At 44.5% G+C, this 13,122-nt stretch overlaps 1 protein-coding gene and 1 long non-coding RNA gene across 6 annotated transcripts in view; one reads left to right on the top strand and one right to left on the bottom strand.

Moving 5' to 3' along the window:
- Positions 1–13,122, bottom strand: part of prex2 (phosphatidylinositol-3,4,5-trisphosphate-dependent Rac exchange factor 2) — a 245,216-nt gene that overhangs the window by 103,757 nt on the left and 128,337 nt on the right. For all 4 annotated transcript variants that reach the window (XM_052504948.1, XM_052504947.1, XM_052504945.1 and 1 more), the window contains exons 24-25: positions 5,560–5,782; positions 5,187–5,394 (exon numbers count right to left, since the gene is read on the bottom strand). In XM_052504948.1, the coding sequence (XP_052360908.1) occupies positions 5,187–5,394; positions 5,560–5,782 (431 nt within the window). The remainder of the gene's footprint in view (positions 1–5,186; positions 5,395–5,559; positions 5,783–13,122) is intronic.
- Positions 1,564–3,869, top strand: LOC127921081 (uncharacterized). Of its 2 annotated transcripts, none has more exons than XR_008108214.1 (3): positions 1,564–2,054; positions 2,090–2,192; positions 3,690–3,869. It is a non-coding gene; the product is annotated as an uncharacterized LOC127921081 (long non-coding RNA). The 2 variants fall into 2 exon arrangements; XR_008108223.1 differs by having other exon boundaries at positions 3,655–3,869.

The raw sequence follows: 13,122 nt of genomic DNA, 5'->3' as shown, positions 1-13,122 counted from the left end.
CACACAGTCACACACCACACAGAGACAGAGAGACAAGGTCAGCCACACACCACACAGAGACAAAGAGACAAGGTCAGTTACACACCACACAGAGACAAGGTCAGTTACACACCACACAGAGACAAGGTCAGTTACACACCACACAGAGACACAGAGACAAGGTCAGTTACACACCACACAGAGACAAGGTCAGTTACACACCACACAGAGACAAGGTCAGTTACACACCACACAGAGACAAGGTCAGTTACACACCACACAGAGACAAGGTCAGTTACACACCACACAGAGACAAGGTCAGTTACACACCACACAGAGACAAGGTCAGTTACACACCACACAGAGACAAGGTCAGTTACACACCACACAGAGACAAGGTCAGTCACACACCACACAGAGACAAGGTCAGTTACACACCACACAGAGACACAGAGACAAGGTCAGTTACACACCACACAGAGACAAGGTCAGTCACACACCACACAGAGACACAGAGACAAGGTCAGTCACACACCACACAGAGACAAAGAGACAAGGTCAGTCACACACCACACAGAGAGACAAGGTCAGTTACACACCACACAGAGACAAGGTCAGTCACACACCACACAGAGACAGAGAGACAAGGTCAGTCACACACCACACAGAGACAAAGAGACAAGGTCAGTTACACACCACACAGAGACAAGGTCAGTTACACACCACACAGAGACACAGAGACAAGGTCAGTCACACACCACACAGAGACAAGGTCAGTTACACACCACACAGAGACACACCACACAGAGACACACCACACAGAGACAGAGGACAAGGTCAGTTACACACCACACAGAGACAAGGTCAGTTACACACCACACAGAGACAGAGAGACAAGGTCAGTTACACACCACACAGAGACAAGGTCAGTCACACACCACACAGAGACACAGAGACAAGGTCAGTCACACACCACACAGAGACAAAGAGACAAGGTCAGTCACACACCACACAGAGACAAAGAGACAAGGACAGTCACACACCACACAGAGACAAAGAGACAAGGTCAGTCACACACCACACAGAGACAGAGAGACAAGGTCAGTTACACACCACACAGAGACAAGGTCAGTCACACACCACACAGAGACAGAGAGACAAGGTCAGTCACACACCACACAGAGACAGAGAGACAAGGTCAGTTACACACCACACAGAGACACACCACACAGAGACAGAGAGACAAGGTCAGTTACACACCACACAGAGACAAGGTCACACACACCACACAGAGACAACCACACAGAGACAGAGACACAGGTCAGTTACACCACACAGAGACAAGGTCAGTCACACACCACACAGAGACAAAGAGACAAGGTCAGTTACACACCACACAGAGACAGAGAGACAAGGTCAGCCACACACCACACAGAGACACAGAGACAAGGTCAGTTACACACCACACAGAGACAAGGTCAGTCACAACCACACAGAGACAAGGTCAGTCACACACCACACAGAGACAGAGAGACAAGGTCAGTTACACACCACACAGAGACAAGGTCAGTCACACACCACACAGAGACAGAGAGACAAGTTCAGTCACACACCACACAGAGACAGAGAGACAAGGTCAGTCACACACCACACAGAGACAAGTTCAGTCACACACCACACAGAGACAGAGAGACAAGGTCAGTCACACACCACACAGAGACAAGTTCAGTCACACACCACACAGAGACAAAGAGACAAGGTCAGTCACACACCACACAGAGACACAGAGACAAGGTCAGTCACACACCACACAGAGACAGAGAGACAAGGTCAGTCACACACCACACAGAGACACAGAGACAAGGTCAGTCACACACCACACAGAGACACACCACACAGAGACACAGAGACAAGGTCAGTCACACACCACACAGAGACAGAGAGACAAGGTCAGTTACACACCACACAGAGACAAGGTCAGTCACACACCACACAGAGACACAGACAAGGTCAGTCACACACCACACAGAGACACAGACAAGGTCAGTCACACACCACACAGAGACACAGACAAGGTCAGTCACACACCACACAGAGACAGAGAGACAAGGTCAGTCACACACCACACAGAGACACAGACAAGGTCAGTCACACACCACACAGAGACAGAGAGACAAGGTCAGTCACACACCACACAGAGACAGAGAGACAAGGTCAGTTACACACCACACAGAGACAAGGTCAGTCACACACCACACAGAGACACAGACAAGGTCAGTCACACACCACACAGAGACAGAGAGACAAGGTCAGTCACACACCACACAGAGACAAGGTCAGTCACACACCACACAGAGACAGAGAGACAAGGTCAGTTACACACCACACAGAGACAAGGTCAGTTACACACCACACAGAGACAAAGAGACAAGGTCAGTCACACACCACACAGAGACAAGTTCAGTCACACACCACACAGAGACACAGAGACAAGGTCAGTCACACACCACACAGAGACAAAGAGACAAGGTCAGTCACACACCACACAGAGACACAGAGACAAGGTCAGTTACACACCACACAGAGACACAGAGACAAGGTCAGTCACACACCACACAGAGACAGAGAGACAAGGTCAGTTACACACCACACAGAGACACAGTCACACACCACACAGAGACAGAGAGACAAGGTCAGTCACACACCACACAGAGACACAGAGACAAGGTCAGTCACACACCACACAGAGACAAAGAGACAAGGTCAGTCACACACCACACAGAAACACAGAGATAAGGTCAGTCACACACCAGACAGAGACACAGAGACAAGGTCAGTCACACACCACACAGAGACACACCACACAGAGACACAGAGACAAGGTCAGTCACACACCACACAGAGACAGAGAGACAAGGTCAGTTACACACCACACAGAGACAAGGTCAGTCACACACCACACAGAGACACAGACAAGGTCAGTCACACACCACACAGAGACACAGACAAGGTCAGTCACACACCACACAGAGACACAGACAAGGTCAGTCACACACCACACAGAGACAGAGAGACAAGGTCAGTCACACACCACACAGAGACACAGACAAGGTCAGTCACACACCACACAGAGACAGAGAGACAAGGACAGCAACACACCACACAGAGACAGAGAGACCAGGTCAGTTACCCACCACACAGAGACAAGGTCAGTCACACACCACACAGAGACACAGAGACAAGTTCAGTCACACACCACACAGAGACAGAGAGACAAGGTCAGTCACACACCACACAGAGACAAGGTCAGTCACACACCACACAGAGACAGAGAGACAAGGTCAGTTACACACCACACAGAGACAAGGTCAGTTACACACCACACAGAGACAAAGAGACAAGGTCAGTCACACACCACACAGAGACAGAGTTCAGTCACACACCACACAGAGACACAGAGACAAGGTCAGTCACACACCACACAGAGACAGAGAGACAAGGTCAGTCACACACCACACAGAGACACAGAGACAAGGTCAGTCACACACCACACAGAGACAGAGAGACAAGGTCAGTCACACACCACACAGAGACAAAGAGACAAGGTCAGTCACACACCACACAGAGACAGAGAGACAAGGTCAGTTACACACCACACAGAAACACAGAGATAAGGTCAGTCACACACCACACAGAGACAGAGAGACAAGGTCAGTCACACACCACACAGAAACACAGAGATAAGGTCAGTCACACACCAGACAGAGACAGAGAGACAAGGTCAGTTACACACCACACAGAGACACGGTCAGTCACACACCACACAGAGACACAGAGATAAGGTCAGTCACACAAATCCAATTTCGATAAACTCACATATCTATTGGCCGAAATACCACAGTGTGCAATCACAGCAGCAAGGTTTGTGATCTGATTTGTGATCTGAAGAACAAACACCATTGTAAACACCACACAGAGACAGAGAGAAAAGGTCAGCCACACACCACACACCACACAGAGAGAATGGACGAGGGACAGAGAGAATGGACGAGGGACAGAGAGAATGGATGAGGGACAGAGAGAAGAGGGTTAGAACGAAAGAGAGCGCAAGAGAAAACTTTTAAATCAGGTCCCTTCAAAATGGACCCTCCCTCTCTGCCTGGTTTCAGAGGGCCCGGGAGCTCATTTTGCTCTGCTGCTCCTGAGAGGCCCTATCAGAGATCAGAGGACCGATCAATAGTCTCTGTAATCCACTGGCACACCCAGAACCATAGAGGTCACAGCAAATTAGTATTCCTTGTCTACCTTTAAGGAATGTCTCAGTGCGTCACAATGTGTGCATACACTAATTAGCATTGACAGAAGCATGCCATTAACATCCGTGCTGATAAGCATATGTGCATATGTGCGTGTGTGTGTGTGTGTGTGTGTGTGTGTGTGTGTGTGTGTGTGTGTGTGTGTGTGTGTGTGTGTGTGTGTGTGTGTGTGTGTGTGTGTGTGTGTGTGTGTGTGTTGTTCCTGTCAGATGTCAGTGTTTCACATTTCCTCCCTGTGACTCTGAACCTCCAAACAATGACACCATCAACAGCACTGGAACCAGCATGGCCAGCAAGGAAACACACACACCGCTCACAGTGGAGTAACAACGTGAGAACGACCACGTCTCCTCTCACTCACTAGAGACCACTATATCACACACAATGGCCTTCTAAAACTGCTGCTCACTTTATGAGGCTCACATGTATCCGGAGGACCAGTTTATACTAGTGTGTGTGTGTGTGTGTGTGTGTGTGTGTGTGTGTGTGTGTGTGTGTGTGTGTGTGTGTGTGTGTGTGTGTGTGTGTGTGTGTGTGTGTGTGTGTGTGTGTGTGTGTGTGTGTGTGTGTGTGTGTGTGTTTATAGTAGGGGACACGGCATCAGCGGAAGCAGTCGCCGGTCTTTACAAATCACACCATTTCCTCTGCTTATACCAAAATCTATTTTCTCCCCAGCCGGTTTCACCGTCCAAGCAGTGCATATTAAAATGGAAATCAAACCAATAGTCTCAGACACATAAACACATTCTACCAAACAAAATACTTCTGAGTAAGGCTGTGTGTGAGCGCACCATTCACACGTACGTGCAAGGCAGGCGTGCACACGCGCGTGTGTGTGTCTGCACATATCTGTGTACGTGTGTGTGTGCACGTGTGTGTTGCCAGACTCACTCGTGTATCTGTGAGGCGTGGCCCTCCATCTCTTTCACCAGCGTGGTCAGCTTGCCTAGTAGTTTCTGGTAGGAGTCCAAGACCAGCAGGTCATCCTCCCGGAGCAGGAAGCGGAGGCCGTGACCCTCCGTACGACCCAGACTGTGACCTGACGGAGCTGCCATACTGGTGATGGTGTGTTGTACGTACACCATGGGGTTCAGCTTACCTGGGAGACGGTCAGAATTAAACGCAGCACTACAATGGACATTGGCATCCTAGCAAAATTACAACAAATTCAGTTGTTGGCCTCTTCTCTAACCCCGCTAGGCTATCTGCCCCCCCCCCCTCCAGGGTTAGGGTCGGAGGTCAGTGCTTAGTGCCATGCTCTCACCTTGTTCGGCGTTACGACCTCCTCTCTCCAGGGTGGAACTCTTCCTGTTGTCCAGCTGCACTCCGAAGGCGCTGCCCAGAGAGGTGGTGGTTTTGGGGTAGGACACCTCCATCACGTTCACATGGCAGTTGGTGGGGCAGAAGTCGCTGCTGTGAAGCGGGGACACCTTGGTTTTGGCCTGCTTGAAGGTGGGCCACGCCCTGTTCTTCAACACCCGCGAGAACTGGAGGGAGGAGAGAGAGATGGTGGGAGGGGAGAGAGAGAGATGGTGGGAGGAGAGAGAGAGAGATGGAGGGAGGGGAGAGAGAGAGATGGTGGGAGGAGAGAGAGAGATGGAGGGAGGAGAGAGAGAGAGATGGAGGGAGGAGAGAGAGAGAGATGGTGGGAGGGGGAGAGAGAGAGATGGAGGGGGGGGAGAGAGAGAGATGGTGGGAGGAGAGAGAGAGATGGAGGGAGGAGAGGAGGGAGGGAGAGAGAGAGAGATGGTGGGAGGAGAGAGAGAGATGGTGGGAGGAGAGAGAGAGAGAGATGGTGGGAGGAGAGAGAGAGATGGAGGGAGGAGAGAGAGAGATGGTGGGAGGAGAGAGAGAGATGGAGGGAGGAGAGAGAGAGAGAGAGATGGTGGGAGGAGAGAGAGAGATGGAGGGAGGAGAGAGAGAGATGGAGGGAGGGGAGAGAGAGAGATGGTGGGAGTTAAGCATTTAACAATGATGATGATGGTGATGGTGATGCTCTCTTCAGGATTGCAAAATTACACCAAGTTGATCAAAATTCCCAAGTTTTCCAGAAATCCCTGTTTGGGGATTCGTTATGTCCTGCTTATACCCTCCCGATTCCAGGAATCTTACAAGTTACTTGAATCCGAGCTCTTTCGGTCTCTGGATGCAGACTAAGCAGTAATAAGCTGGTCAGAAAACCCCTGTCAGAATCATTTACATTCCTCTCTGCAACCCTTTGATTTATGTTCAATATTTCAGCCATTAGCCAATCATCAACGTCTGGACACAGGAAACAGAATGCGCCTAACAAACAACCAGAGTCTGTGTTTATGTGGAGTATTTACAAGTCTGAGCAACTCTGAACCTGAAACACATCACCTATCAACACACTCATTCATAAGTAAAACTATGTTTCATGCTGCACACAGTCTGACAAAGTACTTTAAACAGGTGACATTGAACAGCTCTTCTCCTTTACTGAGACGTTCTATGGAGGGGTATAGATTCAAGAAGCTCGACCTTCTTCCTCGGTATAATTTCATCTCAGTAGCTTGTGTATGTGTTGCCGAGGTGTTTTCCCCATTCAAATCCAATCAAATTGTATTTGTCACATAGTTAGCAGATGTTTAATGCGAGTGTAGCGAAATGCTTGTGCTTCTAGTTCCGACAAAGCAGTAATATCCAACATTCACATCACGTCCATGCAGAACTAACACCGGACAAATAGAGAGATCCATCATAGCGCACTGTGGTTTGGCAGTTTCCATTGAAACCAGAAGAAGAAATGTCTTCTGTCAGATACATTACCCTGGACAATATAAATACTATATTGTTTAAATGAATATATACGTCCCCTGGGCTGCACGGTAAATCTCATACACAACCATGGAAAACAGGAAGATAAATCTGCACACCACCAAAACTCTCTACTGTAAGCCAGGCTCCCCTGGTCTGCGTACTAACTAAGTGACTGATAGCATCTCTGTGTGTTAATATGCTAGGTGCCTGCGGGGTATGCTCAGCATGCGAAACATTTTTTTGTGAAACCTCTGTCGTAGGCCCTACGTAAACATTCACACACACATCTCTCTACGTAAACATTCACACACACATCTCTCTACGTAAACATTCACACGCACATCTCTCTACGTAAACATTCACACACACATCTCTCTACGTAAACATTCACACACACATCTCTCTACGTAAACATTCACACACACATCTCTCTGCGTAAACATTCACACACACATCTCTCTACGTAAACATTCACACACACACATCTCTCTACGCAAACATTCACACGCACATCTCTCTACGTAAGCATTCACACACACATCTCTCTACGTAAACATTCACACACACATCTCTCTACGTAAACATTCACACACACATCTCTCTGCGTAAACATTCACACACACATCTCTCTACGTAAACATTCACACACACATCTCTCTAAGTAAACATTCACACGCACATCTCTCTACGTCAACATTCACACACACATCTCTCTACGTAAACATTCACATCTCTCTACGTAAACATTCACACGCACATCTCTCTACGTAAACATTCACACACACATCTCTCTACGTAAACATTCACACACACACATCTCTCTACGTAAACATTCACACACATCTCCCTACATAAACATTCACATCTCTCTACGTAAACATTCACACACACATCTCTCTACGTAAACATTCACACACATCTCTCTACGTAAACATTCACATCTCTCTACATAAACATTCACACGCACATCTCTCTACGTCAACATTCACATCTCTCTACGTCAACATTCACATCTCTCTACGTCAACATTCACATCTCTCTACGTCAACATTCACATCTCTCTACGTAAACATTCACACGCACATCTCTCTACGTCAACATTCACATCTCTCTACATAAACATTCACACACATCTCTCTACGTAAACATTCACATCTCTCTACATAAACATTCACACGCACATCTCTCTACGTCAACATTCACATCTCTCTACGTCAACATTCACACACACATCTCTCTACGTCAACATTCACATCTCTCTACGTCAACATTCACACACACATCTCTCTACGTCAACATTCACATCTCTCTACGTCAACATTCACATCTCTCTACGTCAACATTCACACACACATCTCTCTACGTCAACATTCACATCTCTCTACGTCAACATTCACACACACATCTCTCTACGTAAACATTCACACACATCTCTCTACGTAAACATTCACACACACATCTCTCTACGTAAACATTCACACGCACATCTCTCTACGTAAACATTCACACACACATCTCTCTACGTAAACATTCACATGCACATCTCTCTACGTAAACATTCACACACACACATCTCTCTACGTAAACATTCACATGCACATCTCTCTACGTAAACATTCACACACACACATCTCTCTACGTAAACATTCACACACACACATCTCTCTACGTAAACATTCACACACACACACATCTCTCTACGTAAACATTCACACACACATCTCTACGTAAACATTCACACACACACATCTCTCCGCGTAAACATTCACACACACATCTCTCTACGTAAACATTCACACGCACATCTCTCTACGTAAACATTCACACGCACATCTCTCTACGTAAACATTCACACACACATCTCTCTACGTAAACATTCACACACACATCTCTCTACGTAAACATTCACACACACATCTCTCTACGTAAACATTCACACACACACATCTCTCTACGTAAACATTCACACACACATCTCTCTACGTAAACATTCACACACACATCTCTCTACGTAAACATTCACACACACATCTCTCTACGTAAACATTCACATCTCTCTACGTCAACATTCACACACACATCTCTCTACGTAAACATTCACACACACATCTCTCTGCGTAAACAACATCTCTCTACGTAAACAACATCTCTCTACGTAAACATTCACACACACACATCTCTCTACGTAAACATTCACACACATCTCTCTACGTAAACATTCACATCTCTCTACGTAAACATTCACATCTCTCTACGTAAACAACATCTCTCTACGTAAACATTCACACACACATCTCTCTACGTAAACAACATCTCTCTACGTAAACATTCACACACACACACATCTCTCTACGTAAACAACATCTCTCTACGTAAACATTCACATCTCTCTCCGTAAACATTCACACGCACATCTCTCTACGTAAACATTCACACACACATCTCTCTACGTAAACAACATCTCTCTACGTAAACAACATCTCTCTACGTAAACATTCACACACACACATCTCTCTACGTAAACATTCACACACATCTCTCTACGTAAACATTCACATCTCTCTACGTAAACATTCACACGCACATCTCTCTTCGTAAACATTCACACACATCTCTCTACGTAAACATTCACATCTCTCTACGTAAACATTCACATCTCTCTATGTAAACATTCACACACACATCTCTCTACGTAAACAACATCTCTCTACGTAAACATTCACACACACATCTCTCTACGTAAACAACATCTCTCTACGTAAACATTCACACACACACACATCTCTCTACGTAAACAACATCTCTCTACGTAAACATTCACATCTCTCTATGTAAACATTCACACGCACATCTCTCTACGTAAACATTCACACACATCTCTCTACGTAAACATTCACACACACATCTCTCTACGTAAACATTCACATCTCTCTACGTAAACAACATCTCTCTACGTAAACATTCACACACACATCTCTCTACGTAAACAACATCTCTCTACGTAAACATTCACACACACATCTCTCTACGTAAACAACATCTCTCTACGTAAACAACATCTCTCTACGTAAACATTCACACACACATCTCTCTACGTAAACAACATCTCTCTACGTAAACAACATCTCTCTACGTAAACATTCACACACACATCTCTCTAAGTAAACATTCACACGCACATCTCTCTACGTAAACAACATCTCTCTACGTAAACATTCACACGCACATCTCTCTACGTAAACATTCACACACACATCTCTCTACGAAAACATTCACACACACATCTCTACGTAAACATTCACACACACATCTCTACGTAAACATTCACACACACATCTCTCTACGTAAACATTCACACACATCTCTCTACATAAACATTCACACACATCTCTCTACATAAACATTCACACACATCTCTCTACATAACATTCACACACATCTCCCTACATAAACATTCACATACATCTCTCTACATAACATTCACACACATCTCTCTACGTAACATTCACACACATCTCTCTACATAAACATTCACATACATCTCTCTACGTAACATTCACACACATCTCTCTACATAACATTCACACACATCTCTCTACGTAAACATTCACATCTCTCTACGTAAACAACATCTCTCTACATAACATTCACATAAATCTCTCTACATAACATTCACACACATCTCTCTACGTAAACATTCACACGCACATCTCTCTACGTAAACAACATCTCTCTACGTAAACAACATCTCTCTACGTAACATTCACACACATCTCTCTACGTAAACATTCACACACACATCTCTCTACGTAAACATTCACACACACACATCTCCCGACATAAACATTCGCACACACATCTCTCTACATAACATTCACACACATCTCTCTACATAACATTCACACACATCTCCCTACATAAATATTCACATACATCTCCCTACATAAACATCTCTCTACATAACATTCACACACATCTGCCTACATAAAGATTCACACACATCTCTCTACATAAACATTCACACGCACATCTCTCTACGTAAACATTCACACACATCTCTCTACGTAAACATTCACACACACATCTCTCTACGTAAACATTCACATCTCTCTACGTAAACAACATCTCTCTACATAACATTCACACACATCTCTCTACATAAACATTCACACACATCTCCCTACATAAACATTCACATACATCTCTCTACATAACATTCACACACATCTCTCTACGTAAACATTCGCACACACATCTCCCGACATAAACATTCACACACATCTCCCTACATAACATTCACATACATCTCCCTACATAAACATTCACACACATCTCTCTACATAACATTCACACACATCTCCCTACATAAACATTCACATACATCTCCCGACATAAACATTCACACACATCTCTCTACATAAACATTCACATACATCTCTCTACATAAACATTCGCACACACATCTCTCTACATAACATTCACACACATCTCTCTACATAACATTCACACACATCTCCCTACATAAACATTCACACACATCTCCCTACATAAACATTCACATTCATCTCTCTACATAAACATTCACACACATCTCCCTACATAAACATTCACATACATCTCTCTACATAAACATTCACACACATCTCTCTACATAACATTCACACACATCTCCCTACATAAACATTCACACACATCTCCCTACATAAACATTCACATACATCTCTCTACATAAACATTCACACACATCTCCCTACATAAACATTCACATACATCTCCCTACATAAACATTCACACACATCTCTCTACGTAAACATTCACACACACATCTCTCTACGTAAACATTCACATCTCTCTACGTAAACAACATCTCTCTACATAACATTCACACACATCTCTCTACATAAACATTCACACACATCTCCCTACATAAACATTCACATACATCTCTCTACATAACATTCACACACATCTCTCTACGTAAACATTCGCACACACATCTCCCGACATAAACATTCACACACATCTCCCTACATAACATTCACATACATCTCCCTACATAAACATTCACACATCTCTCTACATAACATTCACACACATCTCCTACATAAACATTCACATACATCTCCCAACATAAACATTCACACACATCTCTCTACATAAACATTCACATACATCTCCTACATAACATTCACACACATCTCCCTACATAAACATTCACACACATCTCTCTACATAACATTCACACACATCTCCCTACATAAACATTCACATACATCTCCCAACATAAACATTCACACACATCTCTCTACATAAACATTCACATACATCTCTCTACATAACATTCACACACATCTCTACATAACATTCACACACATCTCTCTACATAACATTCACACACATCTCCCTACATAAACATTCACACACATCTCCCTACATAAACATTCACATACATCTCTCTACATAAACATTCACACACATCTCCCTACATAAACATTCACATACATCTCTCTACATAAACATTCACACACATCTCTCTACATAACATTCACACACATCTCCCTACATAAACATTCACACACATCTCCCTACATAAACATTCATATACATCTCCCGACATAAACATTCACACACATCTCTCTACATAAACATTCACATACATCTCTCTACATAAACATTCACACACATCTCTCTACATAAACATTCGCACACACATCTCTCTACATAACATTCACACACATCTCTCTACATAACATTCACACACCTCCCTACATAAAGATTCACACACATCTCTCTACATAACATTCACACACATCTCCCTACATAAAGATTCACACACATCTCTCTACATAAACATTCACACGCACATCTCTCTACGTAAACATTCACACACATCTCTCTACGTAAACATTCACACACACATCTCTCTACGTAAACATTCACATCTCTCTACGTAAACAACATCTCTCTACGTAAACATTCACACACACATCTCTCTACGTAAACATTCACACACACATCTCTCTACGTAAACAACATCTCTCTACGT

The sequence above is a fragment of the Oncorhynchus keta genome, chromosome 4 (genome assembly GCF_023373465.1).
Source record: "Oncorhynchus keta strain PuntledgeMale-10-30-2019 chromosome 4, Oket_V2, whole genome shotgun sequence".
In the NCBI taxonomy this organism is placed as follows: Eukaryota; Metazoa; Chordata; class Actinopteri; order Salmoniformes; family Salmonidae; genus Oncorhynchus; species Oncorhynchus keta.
The sequence above is the reverse complement of the archived record's forward strand: the minus strand, read 5'-3'. Positions and strand labels throughout refer to the sequence as shown.